This window comes from Solea solea, chromosome 10 (assembly GCF_958295425.1).
Source record: "Solea solea chromosome 10, fSolSol10.1, whole genome shotgun sequence".
In the NCBI taxonomy this organism is placed as follows: domain Eukaryota; kingdom Metazoa; phylum Chordata; class Actinopteri; order Pleuronectiformes; family Soleidae; genus Solea; species Solea solea.
In genome coordinates, this window is record NC_081143.1 from 28,571,715 (window position 1) to 28,598,823 (window position 27,109).

General features: G+C 41.2%; 1 protein-coding gene across 1 annotated transcript; it reads right to left on the reverse strand.

Annotated features, from left to right (window-relative positions):
- Nucleotides 1-1,590: 1,590 nt before the first annotated feature.
- On the reverse strand, nt 1,591-22,159 carry LOC131466784 (high affinity choline transporter 1-like). Its single transcript, XM_058640226.1, has 9 exons — nt 21,901-22,159; nt 15,609-15,815; nt 15,191-15,304; nt 12,831-12,986; nt 7,786-7,934; nt 6,161-6,304; nt 5,830-5,983; nt 4,947-5,164; nt 1,591-4,201 (listed from the first exon to the last, which is right to left on the reverse strand). The coding sequence occupies exons 2-9, from the start codon at nt 15,790-15,792 to the stop codon at nt 3,656-3,658; spliced, it is 1,665 nt and encodes a 554-aa protein (XP_058496209.1). The 5' UTR covers nt 15,793-15,815; nt 21,901-22,159; the 3' UTR covers nt 1,591-3,655.
- Nucleotides 22,160-27,109: the final 4,950 nt, after the last annotated feature.

Here is a 27,109-nt window from a genome sequence, read left to right on the forward strand (position 1 = left end):
CACCTCAGTCATTTGAACACAAGCTGCACCACTGCTCTAAAAACACACCTCCACGCAGTTTAACGTGTGCAACTTTAAAACCACATGAATTGAGCCATGCGCCTTCTCAGTAAGGAACTCACACCGGCCTCTGTGATGTGTGTGTGTGTGTGTGTATATATATATATATGTTTATATTTACATAGGCTGCTGTGGCCCCATTCTCTAAATAGAATTTAAATAAAAGCCAGGACTTACAGGAGCTGTTGCCCTCGCAGCTCCTCCCCCTCATGTGCTGTGTCACACTCCTTCAGCAGCTTGACACAGAGCAGCTAAGCTAATGTCATGTTGAACCCAGTGAGTAACTAAGTGCTGCTGGAAATGTAATCTCTCTAAGAAACTCGGCGGCTCAGCACTTTGACAGGATGAACCTTTTTAGCGTGTGGATAGATCACGCTGGCATGTGACACGCAGATGCACCAGCATGTGTTTCAGTAATTACCCCCGGGGGGGTTCTGTTGAATGACCATCAGAGGGTGACAGAGGCTACTTCCTATTTGATTCACAACATTGGTAATTATTTACACATTATGAAGCACGGATGAAGACCCAGGAAACAGCGAGGGATGATGGGAATTCTTGTCTGAAGAGGACGGGGAAGCAGACTGGTGTGTGAGGCACAGGCACACACACGATAGTGAGCTCCGTACCGTGAAATGCAGAGGGAACTTGAGCCCAAGACGACAAGCCCACACAAGGGAGAGGACAGGTCCAGTGCAGGGATGTTCCACCACAGGAACAAGCAGACACAAGTCAGGCAGGGTCGGTACCAGAGAGACTAGTACTGGCAACATAGAACAATCTGCCACTGAGTGAACTGAGAGAACTGAGAGGGGAGTTTATATACTGGGTTGATTGGTGATCAGAGGCAGCTGAGTGCAACAGGTGGACTCATGAGCAGGGAGGGGCGGGCGAGGAGGAGGAGGAGGGGCAGGCGGGCAGGTGAGGAGGAGGAGGGTCTGGTGAGCTGAGGTGAATGAGATGACAGAGAGAAGATCATGACACGCTTGGGTTTCTGTTGTGATGTTTGTTGATATTGATACAAATACAATTGAATTGAATTCTTTTTTCTTTTGTTCAATTCATTAAAATAAAAGTTGATTTTGTTTCTCAAGAACGAAAGACCGATACAACACCCCGTCGTACCTTTATAGAATGTTAAATGTACATGTTTAAAATTTCAAATGTGCACGTTACTCTGTAAATACTGTAATTTACGGTTTAATGTGTTTTTTACGTTATTGTTCTATAAAAAAAAGTGCGTTGTAAAGTGTAAACTAATCTTAATCTGATGTCAGTGAACCAGTGTGTGAAGTACATGTGAAGAAGAGGAGGATGACGAGAGAGCAAATGATCTTACTGCGGATAAATCTGTGAAAAGTCTGTCGCTGACTTTGCTCGACCTGTTTCCACGTCTGTATTTGAACATTGTGATGACGGTTTTCTCCGGTTGGTATAAAACATCTGAGAACCAGGATCTGAACAAGGATCTGAACCAGGATCTGGGCGTCTTACCCACCTGTCTCTCACAAACAAAAAAGAACCAAATCCTTTGATTTCAGCTTTTATTTGGACAGAACATCACCCCATGGGGATTCATTGATTACAAAGCAGCAAGAGAAAACAGCCTTCACCAAAGCTCAGTATACAAACTACACTGGTAAAGACAATCAACATGCATAAGAGTATAAAATCAAATACATATTTGAGGATAATACAATGTAAAACTCCCGACTCACATTATATTATAAAACTGCCCAATACTTTCATAATCCTCCGCTGACTGACATTAAAAAATAAAAAAGTAATAAAAGGCACACATGATAATATAGTTCTGCTCCACTATTAAGGAATTGCCATTTATTGCCTTTATTAAGTTTGTTATTGACGTCGTGCTGACGATAGTTGGCAGCTCTTCTTCCATCAAATCAGGTCACATGACCCTGTTTGACACTAGTGTTCAATCAAAAGAGCTTGTGTGTGTTTCTCCTACTCAATGCATATCAATCAACACTGATTTCAAACAAAAATAATGTGTGAATACAAAAATCATGATCAGACTGTACAGTTCAAGAGTATAATATACAATCACACATATTGAAAAGTCATGCATGCCTTGTGTTCTGCATGCTTCATATTCTGACACAGTTTGTTCTCTCTGATTGGTCTTTGGAAAATGACATGAATAAAATCTGCGTCATAGTTTTAGGTTCTGAGAACTTTACCATCACTGTTCCTTGAGGGATGCACCCTGATGACAGTGGAGAGTTTTCAGTGACATTAAAGGGCAACTGTATTTTAGAGGAAGCGTTCTGACATGAGTCAACATCTCTCTGCACGTCTACAATAAACCACACTGTGTAAAAAAAGGGAGAAATATTTGTACTTGATAAAGAAACTTGAATTCAGACCCTTTTGCCACCTTAGAGGAAACAATGATCCCATTATAGCTTTGCATACAAATGTATAACAAAACTATACAATATACAACACAAAGTCCAGTTGCCTGTCGCTCACTCCTGAAGACGACCTTCACAGGTCAGTGCGGGTGAAGCCAGATGCTCGTCTGTCTGTTTGTCCACTAACATGTTAGACAACATGTTAGAGAGAAAATAACACAACTCAACAAACATCTGCCCTAATGTGCAATTAATGCTTCTCAAAGCTGAAGATGGACAAATGTAGACGTGAACCTTCTTTAAACAAGTGCCACTAAACCTAACCCACCACATGAACCCGGACACATTACTGCACACTCTATGTGTACATGAGCATATACACTATGTGTGTACCATACAACGTTTGGTACACACATAGTAAGGACACTTGGACCGTTTGGGGACATCCTGTGCAGACAAAACTCTCCTGTATGTGAAGAGAACCAATTTATTTTGAATATATTTCACTTCATATCGAGTTTAGTCTTATGTATCAGACGATGTACAAACTATAAAAGAAAGTTTCGTGAACAGAAGCTAAAACAAAAGGACCAACACTGAGTGTGAGTGTGCTTATCACTGTTGGCTGATAATGGAAAATCCCCCTGAAAGAAACCTGTAAAAGTCTGTGTGATTTAAAACAAACAAACAAATGTGTCTTTGACAAGATTTGGTAGCAAGAGGTAAAAACCTGGACCGTCATTTTTTACATATTGGATGTGTTCACACAACATGATTCATCTTTCCTTGATTAAAAAAATAAAAATAAAAAAAACATTGCAAAGCTGTTTTTAGCAGAAAGGGAAGAAATCAAATCACTTTCAAATGAAGTGCAAAGATTTTTGGTGAAAACGTTGTGGAACGTTGTGTTTGGTTGTGACTGATTTGTAAAACACGGAAAGAGAAGAGCGAGGTATAATCGAACAGCAGCACTGATAAATGATTCTTTTAGAAAACCATGAGTGGATGGCTTGCATCGCTGTTTTCCAACAGGACGCATTAATCCCAATCACTCTCGTATGAAAGAAAAGTTCAAAGATTATTCCCCACAAACATTTTCTTCACGGCAAATCGTGGAGCGATTCTTTTGGGATGCAGGTCATTTTCTTCAGTGAAGGAGCCGCTCGTCCTCCATGATTGGGTGGCGTTCTCATTTAAGCGCTCCCTCTTCTCTCCTCTTAGCAGCTGGTGGTGTCCAGAAGCTGCTTGGATGTGGAGGCGTCTCCGTCTCCAGAGTTGGCCTTGCTGTTGTTGTCCAAGCCGTTGACCACCGATTTCTGCTTGTGCTTGATCATAAACACGTCCCACTTCTCCGGCAGCAGACCCTTGTTGAAAACCATGGAAGACAACCAGGAGACGAGCAGGATGGATACGAGCGACGCGACCATGATGGTGGTGCGGAAGGGGAAGTACTGGGTCATCTTTCCTTCCTCGTCTAGGCGGCAGCCCGGGAATTTGATGACAGGTGGCAGACCAATGAGGGGCTCGCCACTGAGGATCCTCAGGGTTATTCCCATCATGTAGCCCACGACGGCGCCATAACCATTAGAGACCTTGAAGAAGAGGATGCAGACGAGCTGAGGGAACATGATGGTGTAGGACATGTCCACGCCCACGAGCCAGAAGACCAGGACGCTGTTGTCCAGGAAGGTAAGACCAGTGCCAGCCACGCCGACCAACACCACTGAGACACGGATCACCCACTGCATCTCCCGGTCTGACGCCTGAAAGACAGAGTCACGTTTCACGTCACGCACAGATGTGAAGGATCATTCAGACATTTTATATAATTACAGTACAAATATGGAGGGAGATTTAAAATCTTAAAAAGTGGAACTTCAATAACTAAAAAAAGGATAGAAATAGAAACGTGCCATTTATCAACAATAATAATAATAATAATAATATTCATAATACATTTTATTTGTAATGCAATTTATATTTAAAAAGAATCTCAACGTGCTACAAAAGTAATCAAAGGAGTTAATAAATACATAAATAAAACTAGGAATCAGGTCATTGACTGCACCGTCTCCAGGTCAAGACATTTGAGCTGAAAGATTTAGGGAACATGCAGTTTTTAAACCTTGAAATCATTTTATAAAATCAAAATTTCAGTTCCATTTTCACCACGAGAAAGTTCAAACTGTGACAGAACAGTAACACAGTAAGATTTCTGTATTACATTGTTGCTTGATACTGAGCATCCAGCAACAAAACAACCATGAAACTGCAGCATTTACGACTTTTAAAATTGTGTGTTTGAACAACAAGATATTTGGACAATCTATCATGTAATGAGGCCGTTTGAATAATGTCAACAATCGCACAGTCGCACTGAAGGACTGATCACCATCACAGTCAGTAAGATTTATCCTCTGGGAACCATGAATATCTTTGTGTTTAGAAATGGACCCAACAGACCATCATGATCGTCCTATTAACATAAAACTGAATAAACCCTCTCACCTGCTTCCTGAGGATGTTCTTATATATATTTGAGGAGAGCAAGGAGGCAGAGGACAGAAGAGCCGAGTCCATGGACGACATGACGGCGGCAGCGACGGCTCCGATGCCGATGACGGACACGTACATGGGTGTGAGGTAGTGCAGGGCGATGGGGAGGATGGAACCCGTCTGGTTCCTCTCATAGGGAGTGGGTAATCCATAGCTGGTTGAGTTCCAGTCTGTGAGCAAGGATGAGTGACAGTTCAAACATTTGAACGACCAAAGTGGAAAAACCAGTCAAATAACGAGTAAGGACATGAATCAGTTCTGAACGGTCTAACGTCTAAAGCCTGGAACACACCATCACACCATTGATGAGCAAGGAAGGGCAGAGCAGTTCATTAGAATCAGAATGGACTGAATCATTAGAATCAACAGAATCGTTCAGTACTTCCTGCTAAATGTTGGAGGTTACTGAACGTTTTCAGAACCTGAACCTGACCAATCAATGTTAGTATCGGCTAATCCTTCATGGAGAAGCAGAAAACCCCAGAGTGGAGTGGTGCTAGACCTCTCAATAATGAGAGCGACCACAGTGGGCGGCTGTTTAACTCCGGCCAACGACGTCATGCAGCCAACGGTTACCGAGCCTAAGGTCAATGTGAAAACTGAATCCTTGTTTTCACAAACAGAACAATCTGGTCTGGCTCAAGATTCCACTGTGGGGTACGTGGACCAGTTGCTAATAGCTGCGTGTGTTTGGCTCCACTCTTTGGACCATTGTTCTCAATAACTCAATGGAAGGATGCCAAAATAACTTCTCCCCGTTTGGACAATGGAAACGCAAATAATCATGTGACACGCTTTTAGACTTTAGACTTAGCTGTGAGCTAAGACTGTGTACCTGTAGATGCAGCCACGGCCCCCACCAGAATTGAGGGGATACCCAGCACTAGGCAGAAGGCAGCGGAGGCAAAGCAAGTCACTTGAGCCTGGCTGTAAGATGAGGACGAGAGGATTCTTTGGTAGAACGCCTGGTAGGCCAAACCTCCCAGAGCCTGGCACAAACAACACAACCATGACAGGAAACAGTTTGTGTACCAGCACAGGACAAGACGCACAACTCTCTCATGACTCTGCTGCTGTTTATACTTGGACTCACATGATGAAATCATTCAATGAGGAGATGTTCTGTATATGTATATAGTATCATTCAGATCTCCCACTGCACTCACCAGCAGCATGAAGTCATCAAACCATTTTCCCGCCTCGTCCAGCTCCACCGTGCCGACCCATGGAGCCTGGTAGGTGAAGTTGTAGGCCGTCAGTGAGATGTCCAAAGAGTGAGGGTTGGTCATCAGGAAAGGAACGCACACCCACTGTCCATATAGATAGAAACACAAAGACACAACTCATCTGATTACATGTGCAGTGGAAAAAGGAAAGTGAACGGAGTTAAAGCTGCAGTTTTTAAGTTTCATGTCAGTGGACTCACATGCAGACAAACCAGAACACATCATCTGATCATCAGCTGATGTAGTGATGATGGGACTTTAATGACATTTCATGGAATTTAAAGCTCAAGTTTAAGATCCACATGAAAAACAAACTCCTGCTGATGAGACTTGTGTGACCGGTCTGAGATCATTGGGCGGCGGAGTCTTGTGAGGACACGCCCTTTCTGGGATTTGTTGCTCGAAATGATATAAATCTTTTTTGTTGAAATCCTTCGTCACGGTAACCATCAAGAAAACAAGCGTCTGTTGTGAGGATTCTGTCCTCAGTTTACCGACAGCACACCCCTGAAGATAAGTGATCACGTTCACAGACACACATTCTGCCAATAAAACCGTGACCGTGGACAGGTGCCCTCCTTGTGTCACGCTCACAAACAGTGACGAGACCACAGTCGCACACAAATCTATGAATTCTCTGTCTGTTGCCATGAAGTGTGCGACTTTATCCCTGTAAATCCCTGTAAATACCTCGCTGTCTCATCATGTCCCCAACTGAGATTTATTGAAATGTGATTCCTCTGGACTTGTACCCACTTGTTTTTAAGAAACTTACATTGCATCGTTGTGGGAACTGTCAAACAAACACAAACACAACACAAAAGACACCACAAAGCAGTGTTCCATAGCAACATCCATCAGGATAATGCTTAACACGATGGCTGTCATGGTGAAGACATGTCTCAGAGCCACACGGAGGAGAAGTGGCTAAAACGGCAAAAAGACCTGGGTCCACAACACGGTCCGACCCAGGACTCCAGGTACTTCAGTGTTATTGTATCACTGCACCACACACTAGGATAACCACTGTATGTGAAGGAGTGAGAGCGATGACGGGGTGAACGGGGCTCAGTCATTCTTTCTTTGTACGTGAACAGAAAGTAATGACCGGATTTCTGTTAAGCTTCACACTTTCCCAAAGACATTACAATATGAGGAGGATGTAACGAAGGGTGCAGTCCTAGGGACGATTTGGACGATGCCATGCTTCCAACTTTGTGGCAACTTTTCTATTCCAACATGACTGTTTGGTGTGGAAGAACTCGACTGGCCCCGCACAGAGCCCTGAGCCCTGAGCCCTGAGTCCTGAGCCCTGAGTCCTGACCTCAACCACACCAAGAACCTTCAGGACAAACTGGAACACAGATTGTGAGCCAGACTTTCTCATCCACAAATTTCTATGGAAAACAATTCAAAATCTTGATGAAAGTCTTGTGGAAGGTGTTCTAGCTACAACATACAGTTAAAGCACTGTATCTGTGTGAGAATACGTCCTTACAGGCGTTCAGATACGTTCATCCATAAAGATGAACTGCTAAAATGTAGGAAGAGTACATGTTACGCACCAGGCTGACAAAGATGAGGATGAGCTGGATGACATCAGTGTAGGCCACAGAGTAGAGGCCGCCCAGCAGTGTGTAGATGATGGCCACCACTGAGGAGATGAGGATGGAGTAGATGTAGGGCAGATCCAGAATCACACTCATAGTTCCACCTGGAACAACACGGCAGAGAGGTGAGCGTTTGAGGGCTGACGGAGGCAAAGTGTCTCAGAGCATCTCTACTGTACAGAAACATGCAGATTCTCAGTCTCACTGTAAGTCTTTTATTTCCCACACAAACACACTCGTCGTATACATGCATTCACTCTTATCTACTTAAAGCTCCAGTGCGTAACTTCTGTCGTCATTTCCAATCTCGCGACCCTCCTTCACCCAGAGGCGAGAGGCGCTTTGACCAAATGTCTGGACCCCAGGTTTTTCTTAACAGAAGAATCAACTTCACAAAACGAGATCATGAGCATCGAGCAACGTGACAACGAAACACGGAGTGACCTCGGCGTCGTGGACGCGACGGACCTTTCTATTCAAAAGTTACGCACTACAGTTTTAAGATTCAATAAACAAGGCAATGACATTATCTTGTACTTGTTCATCTACCTCAATGCAGTATTTTATAAAAAACACAAAAATCTTAATAAAATGACACTTTAACAATGTCGATGACATTGATTTAAAACTTTTAACAGCATGAAATTGCTTAGCTAAAGCAACAAGTCAATGTAAAGGTAAAGTTGCTAAGGATAAAACAAACTGTACAGAAAAGTAACAGAAGCAGCCAAACTGATTGTGACTTCAATATTCACCCACTTGGGTGAAATTAAACCTTTAAATATGTATACATTTGGTACAAATGATATTACTACTAATAATAATGATAATACTACTAATAATAATGATAATACTACTAATAATAAGGATAATACTACTACTACTAATGATAATAATAATAATAATAGTAATAATAATGATGATGATGATGATGATAAAAAAATCAAGATCAAAGTAAAAAGAAAAGTGTCCTCAAGTGGTGAAAGAAATGTGAAAAATAGGGGAAGAAAAAAAACGGGAGTAGATGTAAACAAGTGAATGATAAAAAAAGAGAAAAGACATCTCGTTACTCAAACAAGGCAAGCAAAACGTCACTACCTTCACCGTCTCTTCTGCCACATTGCCAGGATCCCCCCAGCCGCAGCCGCAGCCTGCAGCCACACCACAACAATGCCCTTAAACAGAGAAGTGTCAGATGGGCACCATCGCTCGCCACTCACTGCCCCGCTGAGCGCCCTGACGACCCCGCCTCCCCCTGAACCACCCCAACCACTCCACGGCACACATTTGACTGAACACTGTAGAAAAGGGAAACTGGATTTGTGTGAGTTTAGTAGAATCTAAACTGAGACAAGTCCATATGTGAGTCAAGGTTCCTCAATATAAACCCTGTGGTAAGACACAGTGAGAACCTTCACACACACGTTTCACCCTTTCATTCTTACATTCTTTTTTTTAAATATCATCCATTATCCAGGATGATTGTGTTCAATGTGCATAAATGAGAACATACTACAGTTATTCACCTCCTGTTCACACTTGGCTCCAAAGCGCATACATGTGAATGCATGAAGAGACGGGCGGCAGCACAGCGTGTGTGTGTGTGTGTATGTGCACATGACTACAGTCACAATGCACGGCCTTCAGGTCACAGTGATTTCTGCATTCCCAGGTCCACAGAGGTCTGTTCTGGTCTGTACGACAAACAACGCGACTCAGAGGTCGACTGGTGAAGCCACGGCCACTTTTTAGAAATCACAGCAGCCAATAGTGGATCATTTGGCCCATATATATATTTGTAGCGCTCTCTCTCTCTCTCTCTCTCCATACATATATATATGTATATATATATATATATATATATATATATATATATGCGTATATATGTATATAACATATGTATATATGTACATATATACATATATATGTATATACATATATATACATATATTATATACATATATACGTATATACTGTATGTACATATATACATATATTATATACGTATATACATATATATGTATATATATATATATATATATATATAAATATATATATGCGTATATATGTATATAATATATGTATATATGTACATATATAATATATGTATATACGTATATAATATATGTATAACTGTACATACAGTATATACATATATATGTATATAATACATGTATATATGTGTATACGTATACACATATATATGTATATACGTATATAATATATGTATATATGTACATATATACGTATATATGTATATAATATATGTATATACAGTATATATACATATATTATATACATATATACGTATATATGTATATATGTATATACATATATACATATATATGTATATACTATATGTATATATGTACACATATACGTATATATGTATATATACATATATTATATACATATATGTACATATATGTGTATACATATGTAGGTATACATAAATACATATATGTATATATGTATGCATATATATATATATACATATATGTATATATACATATATGTACATATATGTATATATACATATATGTACATATATGTGTATACATATGTAGGTATACATAAATACATATATATGTATATATGTATGCATTTATATATACACACACATATATACATATATGTATATACACACACACACACATATATGTATATATATATACATATATACGTACATATATACATATATGTGTGTATATATCAATGTACATATATACACATATATGTATATATATAAAAAATATCGATTTTTTTTAAATATTAGAATTATATTCGACTCATCGTAATTTGTTCCAAACACCCTAATATATAATATATTAAATATTGAAAAAGTAAACACATTTATCAAGTACTGACAAGTTAAGAGAGATTATGTGAGAATGTCGGTGCTCACAGAATGGAATGCAGAAATGACCGGCCACTAAACGTTTATTTGTTATGAATTGAAGTCGAGATGCGTTCTGACGCCATGTGTGAACTGAACCCATGGAAGGCGACTCTACAGGCTCTTAGGACGACACATGTATGGTTCACATTTTGCGTTACGTTTCGCTCTGTTTTCCAGATCCAGAGCTGGATTCTCTCCTCTGTTCTGAGCTGCGCTACATTTAGAAAAGAGGAAAAGTGGAATGGGATTCATGGACCTCTGGGAATGAACTGGCAGCACCGGGGAAGGACAGAGGCAAAGAGCCGCCTTAATCGTCCCGGTGTTGTTTTTAGCTCCTTGTTCCACTTCCACCTCACTCACTCACACACACACACATGCAACACACGCACAACAGAAACTTGACCGTGACTGTGTGATATTACAGCACATACGTAGAAGGTGTGTTTTCTAAGTTAAACCTGATGCTGGGTTTATGTTGCACATAAACAGTGTCCCGGCAACAACATCTCTGAGGGTCAAGTGCTCGTGTGTGTGTGCGTGTGTGTGTGTGTGTGTGTGTGTGTGTGTGTGTGTGTGTGTGTGTGCGTGTGTGTGGCATCTCTCCATAACTCTCCCAGAAGCAACGTCAGGAGGTTTAACTGACGAGCGACAGGTCGCCTGATTCTATATTGGGTTAAGTTTGGATAAAAATGTCCCGGGAACATTCCTGCGTCACTACCAGTCCTTTTGTGGAGCATCATTGTGAGTGACAGACAGACAGACAGACAGACAGACAGACAGGCAGGCAGGCAGGCAGAATCCTGGCATCATAATCTACAAACAGCGGAAAGCATTTGTAATAATGACATATAACAGTCTAGTTTCATTGATCATTGATCACCTCTCACAATCAACAGGCTGCTCGATCTTTAACCGCCTTTCTCAAATTACACTGGAAAAGAAAACAGTGTTAAAAAAACACAAGGAAACACACACTGTATATACACACACATTTTCCCTGCTGCGCCACACACACACACACACGCACACTCACACACACACACACACTCACACTGCAGAGCACATGCACACTCTCATTCAAAGCACATAAAGACACACAATGAATTCATCACTTACAGATTAGAGAACAATGACGACAACAGTGTCAAATGACACTTTTCTACTCGTCGTCATTGACAAAAACCCACACTGTTCGACCTCTGCATGGATTTCATCACAAGGAAACACTAAGATCTTGTCCCCTAGGCCACATAATAACCCTAAAAATAACGCACTGCAGTAGTGTGTTATTTTTAGCGACTGTCCCTCTTTGTGTTCATAATGCTGAGGATCAGTCACAGGAGCGACATCTGCGTTATGGATGTCTACTTTCAGTTTGAGTCGAGCTGTGTCGGCTACTCCTGCAACGTCAGTGAAACACACTTTAAACATTGTTTAGGCACAAAAACACAAATCCAACACTCATGAGCTGTGTTAGGATGTGGCAGATCAGCTGTTTGGGCTCTACTTTCAAACAGGGTAAGTATGGCTGAGTATAAACTCATATTAAACCATATAATAGTGATGTGAATATAATGATATAAAGAAATCATTCTAACTGATTCAAGTCATTTGAGAACATCATCATTGTGAGATTTGGGGAACACTGATCAACAGTTATTGGAGCAGAACTCGAGAACCCGAACACTAAACCACTGAGAATAAATCCTCATACAGCCGTTAACATTGTTCTTTCACAATCTTTTTTCCTCTCTGTCCACACTCACATGAAAACAATGTGTAAATGGTGTGACAGTTCTCCTGTGTCACTCTCAACACATGAACACACTGACCCTGCTCTTCAGAAAAGCCTGAAATATACCTTTAACTGGGAAACGCTTCTTGTGGTTTCAAAACAACGATCATACAAAGAGGGAATGCTGCTAGTGACGTACATATTGGCTCTGACGACACCTGTAATCATGTGTAGACCTGCAGCACCAAAGTGTTGGTCCACACCTCAGTTACAGCTGTTGTTTTCTACCCTAACGTCAGTGCGAGTTGCGTCCCTAGATCTGTCTCCGGACAGTGAATGAGCGTGAATGAGCGTGAATGAACTTACCCAGGCTGACGAGTGTGCGCGCCACCCACAGGACGTCTGCCACCAGAGCGGGAAGGATCAGGGCGCTGCTCATCACATTCCCATACTTCTGCTGGAACGGGTCCATCATTGTCACGTACTTGTTCTCTCTCATGGGCTTGGCAAAGAAGAAGCCACCTGCAGCAGGAGCACAGCTGTCAGTATGAACACAACAAATACAAGAGTCTAAAGCAGGGGTGTCAAACTCAAACCCATCGCGGGACAATTGTAATACATTTGGTCACGGGCCAAAACGAAAATGTATTAAAAACCTGTTTTAATTATAGACTATATAAGATTATAGTTTTGTATTAAAATGATTTCTGAAATAAATAGATTTTATAGATATAAGTTTATTATTTAAAAATGAAAAATGTTCTTCTACTTTGATGCTTGCTCAAACATTACCTCGAGTTGAAAACTCAAATTTTTAAGATATGATCTCTGATTAAAATATTGTCTAAAAATAAATGACCAAAAAATGAAACATGTGTATGTGGTGTAAAGGTAGATTGTACTCTTTGATTAGCGACACCGCCTCATACCCCTAAAGAAATACTGTTTTTTTCTTAAAGCACAAACATATTTCCAGTTTTTTTATATCTGCATCAATCTTTTACCTCCTGAACATTTAAAGATCATCTGTGGATATTTCTCAATCTGCTTAATCTCAATTAAGTCATTACACACTAATGGAAACACTGCGATCTATTGGCGGGATGCCGTCATAATATAGGTGGATAATAACATAATTACCATGTGTTGTGAAAATGTACTTTATAGTCAATGCACTATTTAAAGCAACATAGATTTATTATAAGATCAATTAAACACTTGCAGGAACATAAAATGAAGTGGTTGTCCACATCTGTCCTGGGGGCTTGATATTGACACATGTATGGCCAAATTTGGCCCACGGGCCAGAGTTTGACACCCCTGCTCTAAAGTGACCACAGACAGAACATGTGTTACTGACACACAATCACTCGATAATTCACACACAATTTCACCTGCTTTGGTCCCAACTAAAGCGCTCGCTGTACGTACTGTGTTCTTATGCACTGACACACACACACACACACTCTGGCCTATCTGGCTTTAGTGGGGACCAAAGTCCGTGTTTGTGCAAATGCATCAGTGTCAAACATTAAACATGTAAAGAAGCAACATTTTCACCATTTTGGTGGCAGTTTTAACGACATACTGTCCTGCTCTCTGTCTCCCTCTTTCTCTATCAGTGGTACTGCAGCCTCACTGCTGATAAAGCTCTATGAGCTTTTGAGGAGGAGCTATGGCAACTATGGCCCTGGTGCATCATCTAGCCATATGTTAGACTTACTCCATCACTCTTTACTCCACAGCCATGAAATACAGAGGAAGAAGAGGAGGAGGAGGAGGAGGAGGAGGAGGAGGGAGAGCAGGAGAGTCAAAGAAAACAGCTGCAGCTCAACAATGGACAAGAACAGGAGAGGGAATGTTAGATTTCCTGATCTGGGAATTTGGGGTTTCCACTTCCAGCATTCTCAGCGCACACAGTGATCAGTGAGCTGTGATCAGTGAGCTGTGATCAGTGAGCTGCTCCTCATGTTTACAGAGGGAGCAGGAAATCCAAGTCTCTTTGCACCTGTTGCCTCAAACTGATTTCAAGTGAACCTATTTTTAACATGAATGACACTTTTATTGGTGAGTGGAGTCAGATTTGGTGTGTTGGCGTTAAAATAAATGATGAATATTAAAATGAGATAAAAATAACCTGATTCCTGCCTTAACAATGTTTACACTTAAGATATGGAACAGAAGGAAAACTTAAAATAATGATCCTTGTACATTTTACTGAATCACTGTATGAAATATTATTATTTTTTTAAATATTAAATATTTATATAAAAACCCAGTTCACAAGCCCACGATGAACAAACTAAAGATCTTTGGAGTTTTGATGTTAACAGAAGGAAACAGAGTTTCTCCAACACACTTGGAAGGGAAGACCTGCAACACACAACTTCACCGATATGTGTTGCTAAATTGTACACACTGTACCTTTTTAGTCTAAATATCTTATGTCCGTGTTTCCTGGTGTGGAAATGTTCCCGACTTTTCCCGGCAAGACTAAGTTAGGCTGAATAAAGTTCCACATCTATGTTTGTGTCTATTTAAATCTGTGAACCTGACACTGCAGCGCACGCACACCAACCACCGTGAGATCACTTTCACTCCTGCACTTCTATCCAATTAAATCCGCCTCGCACATCAGTCAGCTAACGGCGTTCGTTCAGAAATCAAGGGCGGGAATGCTGCAGGGGGTGCATGGTGCACACGGGGGTTAAATCTGTGGCACTCACCTAAGAAGAAGGTCAGTACATAAGGCACAGGCATGAGGGCCCAGACTGCGCCCAGCGTTGGGTTGTATGTTGCTTCAGCAATACCAAGGATGAAGCCTCCACCCACCCATGTAGCTGCAGACGGACAGAATACGTGTTATAACAACATGACAGCACGTGAATTCCAAGTGTACAGTTCATACCAAAGCATACCACAGCTTTGTACTTGTCATAACTTATTCTTGTCATAACATTCTTCCTCCAAACATATAATTCTACACACAATTACAATGATCCCTCATGTATGAACACAAAGTGTTCCCCGCGTCACATTCTCACCTCTGCTGCAGTTTCATAACACCCTGAAATAACTTTATAAAGTTTATTTTAGCCGCCACAAACACGCTCACACGGCAACAATGGATAGTTACATAGTTACCGGTGAGAGTAAAGATGCCAACGAGCAGGTTGATGTTGCGTCCGGCCAGCAGCGTGATCTCCATGCCATTTCCCATGCAATTCTTCTCCGCCTTCTTTGAGCGCATGGACGCCCAAATGCCCGTGCCCAGGATCAACAGGTAGAACACGGCCATCACCACCAGACCAGGCACATTCAGAGCCATCTTCAACTACAGCTGTGTGTTTCCTGTCGGACAGAACAACAAAGAAAACAGGAACATTTCAGGAAAAAAAACACACAGTTTGCAAACCACGACAAACAAACAAACACACACACACACAAACACACAAACATATTGTCTGCAGGACACAAGGTAGAGCGAGGCGAGTCTGCACAACTCTGAAAAACAAAGGTTTATTCAGTGTGTGTTTAAATGTGAAAAGCTGTTGTAACTTTCCATCAGCTTTTTATCCACACCACACTGATGCTCTGGCATTTGCTGTTGTCACTGATTTCTTCTTCTTGTGTTTGGAGATGGTTTTGCTTTACATTATCTTTTATTTTCAGCCGCCGGGCGTGGTTCATCCTGTCTGTTTTGTGATTGTATACATTGTAATGTACTGTAGACTATTTTCATATTCAATTTATCGGTTTCTTCAATATGGATATTTTCTTGTTTCTTAAAACTGAATCTTTTTGGTCTGAGGACAAAACAAGACGTTCAAGAACATCATGGTTTCCAGGTTTGTAAACACAGACAAACATTTACTGACCAAACAAGTAGTTGATTACTCCATCATGAAAACAACTGTGAGTTGCAGCCCTAATACATATATATGTATATATATATATCTATATATACATATATATGTATATATAGATATATATATGTATATATATATATATATATACACACGTATATATGTATATATATGTATGTATATATGTATGTATATATATATACACACATGTATGTATATATATATATATATATATATATACATATATGTTTATGTATATATGTATGTATGTATATGTGATATATACACATAAACATCAAAGAAGATCATATAGGTAAAGGTTTGTGTGTGTGTGTGAGTGTGTGTGTACATAAGGCCTCGGGCAGTTTGTCATAGAAGTAGAAAACCTACTTAACAAACAGTGAAATACAGACGTGTCTCCCCCCCGACACAGTGAAAACATCTGCTGTACAGAAAAGCTTTGGCTCAAATCATAAAACTTGAGACAGAAAGAATGCAAACACTGTACATTATATTCACACGGGAGGAATGAGGAAAGGAAGAGAGACTTTGCTTTGAAAAGAATACATTCTACAAACATGGACAGGAGACTAGTGTGTGTGTGTGTGCATGGGTGTGTTGAAGTGAGGGTATGGAAGGAATGAGTGAGGAGCTCGGGGCTGGGGGCGTTGACTCGTTGCCAAAGTCTACAAAAGCCTTGAGAAGCTCACTGACGTGGCTCATGTTTAGGTTCTGTATGTCTGTTGCAGCCCTGACATACCACACTCTCACACCCAGTTTATATAGTAGTGTTAGCTAGTCAAGATGAGGGGGAGGGGCTCAAAATACACATTTAGTCATATATCGTCGTCCTTCCTCGTGCTTCAACATTAACAAATGAAGGCGCTCTAAAGTAAAACACTCCCCGTCGGTTTCACTCACCGGGCGTCACTACCTGATGTCTCCTCGCGGTGGCGCTGCTCAAATGAACGAGGGAAACTTGGGCAGAAGCTACTGGGTCGAAGAAGAGGGAGTTTACTGGTGGAGAAAGCTACGCTAACAGATGCTCCACCCACGTGTGAATAAACAGAGAAATGCCACATATGGTGATTGTCTTGCAATATATTGATTATCACAGAATCGTTGTATCGTGATATTATTGGTATCGTGGAGCATGTATCGCGTATCGTACGATAGCCTGTAATTCCCGCCCTCAGTCAAGACCACAATAAGTGAGACCAAGTCAAGACCAAGACCAATAAACCGTAGTAAAAAGGGCTGATTCAGTAGTTTGCAGCTGCTTCTCTATCCTGTGTGGTCGAGCTAAAACCTTAGTTATGACACAGCTAAAATCAAAGCTAGGTCATTCTTTTATTTACCTTTCATCATATATCGTATATCATATATATATATATATGCCTGATGAAGCCTGAGTGGACTCTTCTGCAATAATGTTGCACTGAAAGTCATTCTGCACTTCTGTGAAAGGTGAAAGAAGAACCAACATCATCATCATCCCACAATCAAAGCGCGCACTGTGACGTCTGCGTGCCTTCTGGGTAACGATGGCGGACAACAGATCAAAGGCAAACGACGGCCGATATTAACAACAAGAGAGTTTGTGATCTTTGAGATCTTTGTGATCTTTGAGATCTTTGAGATCTTTGAGATCTTTGAGATCTTTGAGATCTTTGTGATCTTTGTGATCTTTGAGATCTTTGAGATCTTTGAGATCTTTGTGATCTTTGAGATCTTTGTGATCTTTGAGATCTTTGTGATCTTTGTGATCTTTGTGATCTGCAGCAGCTTCTGCTGAGTAATGTAAATACATTACAGTGTGAGAGATGTAGAATTCAAACAAAGACTTAATATTCCAGAATGTTGCTATCTGCAAGTCGGTATTTATGTAGAACAACTAGCAGAGTCACGATTCTCCAAATCCTTGATTGGATTATAAGGTCATGATACTATACGATCTCGATCTTCTTTCTCTTTCAGATCTGATCACTAAATCAGCACTGACCTGCAGTAACATCATAATACACCTTTGTAGTTCCGGAACGTTAATCACTACAAACACGTCTACAGCGCTACACTTTCTCTTTAGTGCGAGTTGAATTTTGAGGAGGTTTCGCTCCAAATGAGGACCGAAGAGTTTCCCGTGTTAACCGAGTTGTTTCCATAGTTGCGTCTACGTCCCTTTGATGCCCCCAGAGATGTCCTGTGCTACACAACAAAGAAAACTGTCACATATGTAAGCTTAAGCTGTCAAGTTAGTATTTATATTTGAACGTGGCATTTAAACATTTGCAACATTTGGAACTGGTTACTGTTGTGTTGCAATGCGACATAACTGACAGCTGCAGCACAAACAGAGAGACGTGTCATAAGATTCAAATGTATTCTAATATTTCCCGGGACATTATATATTTGTTCAGACTTATTTTGGGAAAAAGCCCTGATGTAGGCGGAGCCTGGTGTAATGTGTAAACATGTGCTCGCCTCCACCTTCTGCTCAGCTGACAAAAAGGCAACATTTTGTTTTACTGCAGAGGTAAGAAGGTCCATTTGTGGACTTTGAGTATGTTTCGTGAGAAAGATCTGCTATATTTTATGATCAGCTCTGTTTCACTGATGCAGGAGACTGAATTCCTCAATCTTTGTAACATGCTGGGAGATATTTTACTGCTCAGAGAGGCCTGGATTCCCTCTATAGGGGTAATGTACACTATGTATTGACCAAGTTTGGAGCTGAAAAAGGTCTCCCTCCCTCCCTCCCTCCCTCCCTCCCTTTGCTTTTTTCTCAGTGTAATGTGTGTGTTGTCTCTAAAGTTCTGTCCAGAGAACGTAATCATCTGCCTCCTCAGAGAGACGGGATGTACGCATGTTATAGACTGTAAAACCACATGAAACAGCATATTGCAAACATGCTGTAAGCCCAGTCCAGTCACACTTCATTTGCAGTAATTGGAGGTCTGGAGTGTTCAGTACCACATTTAAAACACTGAAAGGATGCCAAGTTAATATGTAACCCATGAGGGCTGAAGGCAACAATCTCTCGTTGCAGTGGAACAGAACTGTATCTGAAGACACGACAAACAGGATGATATTCATCATATTCAGAGAGAGTTGTCAAATGAACTCATCTTTGCTAACATGTGTATGTAATAGAGGAGCTGAGCTTCAGACCTCATATCAGCGTCTCCCTCTCCCTATACTGATGATGCATGTCTATACGGTCTACATGGCGAGCAGAGCATGTGGATACGCTTCGTCGTTTGACTGCACTGGCATCATTTTCTTTAGTAGAACGTGATGGAACATTATCCCACATATTAACAGCTGGAGATTGTCTATGTATATGAGAATAAGAATGAGAACTTAAAGAGTTCCATTTTTTTTAATATCCCTCGAAGATCGAACAATCAAAAACAGAAAAAGATTCAAATGCAGCCTTTGTGTTTTCCTAATTGTGTTAGGAATTAGGAAATTCAGACCAGCGCCACGTTTGTTGGAGTGTGATGAACAGCAGAGGTAAACGAGATCAGACTGACGTCACACACCTGATTCGAAGATTTAAACCACAAAAACAAATACACGGCTTTTGGAAAATGTCCAAGCAATTTTGACATTTGATAATATCTGTAGAAAAGAATGACACTTCTAATGCATCCAACAATATTTGCATGACGTCATAGCCTACTTATAGAAAACCTGAAAAGTAGGTTTCAGTACTATCACCTTAGCCGCTTCGGTCTTCTGGCACAACACCATAATCAATCATTAAGAACGAGAACGAGTGGAGGATAAGTTTGTAACCTGCTACATACATACATATCCTCGTCAGGACCAGTAGTCCATATGGAGACCAAAACCTGGTCCTATTGAGGCAGGACCCGACCTGACCCGACCAGACCCTTTCTTCGGACAACACAGCAACCACAGCAGCCATGCTCCATCTAATTTGTATCACGATGAACATGTGCAGCAGGTACCAAACATCCAGAACCACAGCACTCTTTGTTTTTCTGTGACGTAAATGGTCGACAGGAAGCTGATACAAGAGAGATGCAGCGCCACCTACAGAGATGGAGTCAGACGTACACGGCCAATCAATCAATTTTCTCCCGGTACTTTTCCATTCAGTGTGTACACGGACTTGGCAAGTTGTCTGATTGTCTGTCTTACAATCAGACAACTTGCAGTCAGTGTAACCCAGGCTCATCCTTGATGAATGTGACACTTACCTGTCAATCACTCTCAATATTCATCATAGTATTTACTTTCATACAGGTGTTTAAGTGGCAGGAGTTCAGATTTACACTCACAGTACTGGATATGAATACTTCCCACTTCCCTCTCTCTCACACAAACACCACTCTCTCTCTCTCTCTCACTCACACAAACACACACACACACACACACACACACACACCACACCCACACCCACACCCCTGCTCCCAGTACTTTTCCATTGAGAGCAACTCCTGCACAAACTGTACATTAACCATCTGCCTCGTGTTTGTGATTTACATGATCAATGACAAATGAAAGGCCTCAGAGTGGCAACAAACAACAAACTGAAGCATTTCAAATATTACATAAGGTGACTGAGGGGGAAAAGAATCATGTGCACATACTGCTGACATGAAATGACTGCATTATCAGCTGAAATCTGTAGTCAAACTACAATTCACAGCCTTCCTCAAACTAGGACTGCAACAACTCATCAATTTAATCATCAATTACTTAATAAATCATCAACTATTCAGATAAATCAGTGAGTTTGAGTTTTCAGCTTCTTAAATGTGAATATTTTCTGCTTTCTTTGCTCAAAATAACAAATAAACCAAACAAAACAAGCCATTTAACAACATCATCATTTGCAGGTTTGGTAAATATGGTCAATATTTTCTGACACTTTACAAACAAGTCCTTGATTAATCTAGAAAGTATCTCCATGAGACCTGGTCTCCATGAGACCTGGTCTCCATGAGACCTGGTCTCCATGAGACAAGCTGAAGATGAATGAAGCGATCAATCAAAGAGTTGCAGCTTTTGTCTCAGTCACAGCAACACGGTGGAAAATTACAGCTCAGTAAAAAACAAACAAACAAACAACACACTGATAAAGACAAGAAGGAGACACAGATGCTGTGTTTCTGTATCCCAATCAAAAGTACTTCTACTGTATATATTCATGTTACTGTATGTAAAGTTCCTTCTACTGAACATGGAATTTGATTTGAATTGGTATTGACAGTTTATGGTTTTAATTTAATTGGACAAATTACGCCTAGTAGGAAGAGTATTAAGTACTTTATAATAATCAAGTTTCATTCTAACAAACAAACTGAATTATCCATCATTGAAGTCATATACATAGTTTGTGCTAAGCACAGTATTTATGTATATTATTGTGTATATTTAAAACCACTTCACTTCAATCATTATATTTGAACTACTTCACATGTCTGTATTTTAAACCATAAATGACGGATTTAAACATGTGCATTGAACACCTTTTCATGCAGAGAACACAGTTAAAAGTCATCAGGACAAACAGTAGATACTGTACATACAACACTGACCGCTGCGTGTGCGTGCGTGCGTGCGCGCGTGCGCGTCCTTAATGATGCTGTGATGAGGAGAGACAGGTGATGACTTCAGCCCGCGGTCAGCCGCAGCAAACGCGAGGTGGGCGTGGAGGTCAGGGTCTCCAGAAACAGGAAAAAAGCCTCTGAAACAAACAGCTGAGCAGTAAAGACGCGTCACACTTTCATACTGGACGCGCACGTGAGATCTGTGGAGCACGAGGATGGACGGAACTGTCCGGATTAAGCCTCACTCAGCCCGGCTGTGCTTTTTAAAAGCGCCTCAGTGTGGGAGGGGCTCGTGGATGTATTATAAGAACTGGATGTAGCTCCGCCCCCTCCGGCTTGAAGACAATTTTGTCATGGTGGCCACTCGTGGTACTGCAACAGAAAATACTCACGCGGCCAAAACAGCAATTTTCCCCTTGAGCACAATAGCAAAAGAGACGCCTGTAAAAGTGTCCACAGGACGGACACCTGGAGACATGGACACAGGCATGTATACATCTTTATATTCTATATTTGTCATTCGTGGAGTTTGACATTTGTAAAACCTTCCTAAAGGCAATAAAAGCCCAGAAAAATCTGATTTCCCAGAGTGACGTCACAGCTGTGTACGAGCACGTTGAGCAGGTTGAGGATTTTTCAGAGGGTTGTGGTGCCGGACGTGACGTCCTGAGGGCCACAGTTACCGAGGACTTAGCTGAATAATAGAGCCGCCGTCGACGCCCACCAAACACAGCCTTTACGTGACATTTTTTTACTGGTTATATGGGTCGTATAACCAGGTCACCAGGTCATCTTGGCCCAACCTTAACCTCACTTCTTCTCCATGCCTAACTTCTTCCACTTTTCTGAGATCTTCAGGCGCTGGTTTCCATTGGCAGCCGGTCCTCAGTACGTCACTGCCGGCACCACAGCCTCAACCCTCCTGTCATGTGACGAAGCATTTGTTTCAAATCTTAATTAATAACCTGATTATAAAAACAAAGTATTACATACACAAGTGCAGATATGCTAAGTGCCCCCCCCCCCCCCCCCCCCCCCCCCCATGGTTAGCGGTTTCCTTGTTTCAATGATGTTTAAAAAAATGTAAAGTTTGTATAATTTATTACAATCTGTAAAAACTGCCCTTGTATAATGTGTGCAACTTACTTTAAATATTAAGTTGTTTCTTTTCTCTTTTTTAAAAATTCTTTTTATATTCTTTTTACATTACATTACATGTCATTTAGCAGACACTTTTATCCAAAGCGACTTACAATAAGTGCATTTAAACATTTGGGTACAAATTTTCTTTTTGTCTTTTTTATATTTGTTGGTTTATTTTCCCTTTTTTTCCCAATGTAGGTTGTAGGTTGAGAGTGTTTGGGTTCATAATCTTACTATAATGCTGACACACTTTTGAGGAAGCTGAAAAAAAAGCATATGCGAGCAACTCCATAGGAATGGACGGAGCCAAAGGGGCGGAGCTCTATCCAGTTCTTATAATACATCCATGGAGGGGCTGGACAGGGGAAGCTGCTGCTGCTGCCCCCTGATTGGTGGCTGACCCTGATACTGGAGCTGATCCTCCTGTTAACTGCAGCCAATTAGGTGAGCTGGAGGTGCAGGGGTGTGTGTGTGTGTGTGTGTGTGTTTGTGTGTGTGTGTGTGTGCCCCTGAAGTGTTGGTGGGTTTTCCTTCATTTTCTCTCCCCACTCCCACTCCAGCACTTAAATCTGAAATCTGAAAACAATTGAAATGATACATGTGATAAAAAGACCCTCTCTCAGCTGCAGCTGCTGCTGCTGCTGCTGCTGCTGCTGCTGCTGCTGCTGCTGCTGCTGAGTGGAGTGACAGTCGCTCAGTGGTAGAGTGAGTGGTCGTTCAACTCGAAGGTTTGGGGTTTGATTCATGATCGTGATCAGAAGACAATCACAACCATCATCAGCAAAGTATCTGACACGAGTCAGAGGAGCCTGGTCAAAATCCTCACATTTACAAATCTAATTCCAATCTCATTTGGAGATGATTTGCATTGTGATTCAAATTCGATTTCATCAGATTCGTCTCAGTCGGAAACTCCTTGGCTGTTAAATTGGATTTTAAAGTCATTTGAAATTAAAGCTCCAGTGTGTAAGAATTATGGCTTTCCATTATACAGTTCTAGCATGACTCGACTCAACTTGTTTTTGCTCTGGTGGACAGACTGTCGGAGAGTGTCGTTGCTGGAAGAGTCGGGAGTGTGACGTTCAACACAAAACTGTAATCCAGTACTTCTCACACAGTCGGGCGGTGAGGTGAATTGAGAACCACCTCTTTAATCCAACAGCAAAGAGATACCGAGGTCTGCTGTATTTAGGGACTGAAAGCCGAATCACAACCTGTTGAGTCATATTTCAGTTCAGCGACGTGTCAGACGATCCTGTGATTCTAACGATTCAGTGACACTGAAAACCACTGCTCTGCTCATCTGTCACTACTCTGTGTGTTTGTGTCACGTTTAAAATCACGTCATCGTAGTTTCGCGCAGCCGTGCTATGGTGACCACGCCCACGTTGAGGAGGTACTATGAAGTCATGGAAAACAACGTAGAGCTGAGTCGTGCTAGATCTATATACTAGAAAAGCTCCATTAGTGACATCTGAAACTACGGTGGCCTTCACATGCACACACTCTGACATAAACGCTCTCTGTTTTCCACTCTTGCTGACATTTCTTCCTCTCCCTCTTCTTCTTCTTCTTCTTCTTCCTCTCCCTCTTCTTCTTCTTCTTCTTCTTCTTCTTCTTCTTCTTCTTTGTTGGTTTGTCAAGTTTACGTGAGCAGAGCTGTGTCTGCATTGTAGAAGATTGACAGCCAAGACAACCAGAGTGGCGGCTCCCGAATGATCCGGCCTTTGAAACAAATGGACATCAGATATAACTAAATGAAGGTGTGTTGTGTTGTTGGTTGTGTTACACCACTCCGTCTCTCACATACCTGCTGTGTTTCACAGTGACGGCAGATTCTGACAGGCTCCTCTCAAAACCACCATACAGTGAGAAAAACATCTCCCCTGCCCTGCCCTCCCCTCCCCCTCCCCTCCCCTGCCCTGCCCTGCCCTCCCCTCCCACTTTTATCACTGTGTGCTCATGTGTGAGTGTGGCTGGATACGTCCACAAAGCCGTGCTTGTTCTGTCCATATGGTTCAGTGTATCAAGCATTTAGAAAATCACATTGGAAGAGTCGCACAGAAAATAAGGGGCAGGCCGTGACAGAAGTTAGGAGTAGAGCTGGTTCAAATAGACAGGAAAATGAAAGTGCACAGTCACTCCCTGAATAATATTTTATTATATAAGCAAAAGAGTATTTCTGTACTGTAAATCATCAATCGTTGAAGTGCACACACACACACACACACATCACTATAGCACTGACAGATGCTGTGTGTAAGTTTCAGTTTGAGATCATGGTGCATCATTTTTATTTTATTTTTTTATTTAACCTTTATTTAACCAGATAAAAGACTCATTGAGATCAAGATCTCTTTCACGAGGGTGACCTGACCGAGAAAGGCAGCATCACACTTCATAGTCAAATAAAAAAACTACGATACAAACACTGAAACACAAGAGTACAACTAGACAAACATAAAGTGCAGGAGTTGTGGTCGCAGTAACAATTTAAGAACGCTGGCACAGTCTTTTAAGATGGAGCGGAAAACTCCCAGGGAAATAAAAGCTTGCAATTTAAGTTGAGTTTGGAGGATATTTCATGCAGAGGGGCAGAGAAACTGAAAGCTTTTTTCCCATTTCAGTCAGAACGCGTGAGGCAGACAAGTGCAAAATGTCATTGGAACATAAGGCATAATGTCTTCTGGTCCGCTGAAGAAAAGTGCTTCAATAAGCAGGAACCAAGCCGTGAAGAGCCTTAAAGACCAGAGTCCTCCAGTGTGTGTGGCGTCTCACAGACAGAGAGGACATGGAAGCTTTGGCCAGTGATGAACCTCAGAGCACAATGATAGACAGGAGTCAAAGACTGTCAGAGGTGCACATGTACACAAGTACTGGTAAGAATGTCGCTGATATCAGGACCTTCCTCGCTCTGAGGGAGAAACAAGACTTGTTTCTATAAAAGAAAGCGAGCTTCACCCTTAATTTAGAAACCATATTTCTAACATGCACTTTGAAAGATAGCTCCCCATCAATAATAAATCCCAGGTACTTATAACTGGTAACCAGCTCAAGAGCTCTGCCATGGGAAGTTCTAATTGAGGGGATTTGTTCCATGGGAACAGATGAGTTTGAAAAAACATTATTTTGGATTTTTCAGCATTTAAAACCAGTTTCAATTTCTCCACATTAGTCTGCACTGTATCAAAAATATGAATGCTTGTGCAATTGAATGTGAAGAGCAATAAATGACAGTATCATCAGCATAAAAAGCACAAATCACCACAGTATTTCAGCAGTGCTTTTGACCTTGTTTTGGTTCAGAATGGTGTTTGGTGTCCGACCGCATGATGATAATAATAATAATAATAATAATAATACTACATTTTATTTGTAGTGCACTTTATATTTAAAAGAAAATCTACAAAATGATCAATACTGCAAAACTGAAAGCTTCTTCAAGTGCCACCATGCTCTCGAAAACTACGTGTAAACAGGATATGACTAGAATTATACACGCACATGTTTACGGCCGGTCTATTCACATGGAATTAGTGATTTCTCTGGACCTTTTTACCAAATGTAATCTTTACTTGACATCGTCCGGTCATGATTACTGATATGAATAAAATGACTGAGAAGCGCTCCATGTGAAATATGTCTGAATATGGAAAATGATCAGTAACATCAGTAACCAGGTCTCATCTTTTAGTGTCAGGTCTTTCTAAATAGCAAATGATGTCAATGCTGTAAATGATGTTCCCATTTAAAGGAAAATACATGATAAAGCATGCACACTTATGAGGGGACCCCAGTGTGACTGACAGCTGGTTATCATCCAATCAGAGGGCAAATCGCGATTCCGGCAGCTTCAAAGAAAAGTTCACATTCTTCATTCTTCACATTCTTCATGACATGGTGCCACTTAGATATTTCCCTGAGGTGTTTACACAGAAGGAAACGTAAGGCGTTTCCTTCTGAGGCGTTTCAAGTGAGAAGGGAACGTAAGGCGTGATTATCAGTCATTATCAGTCATTACATTCAGATCGTTAAAAACGAGTGGACGCCAGTG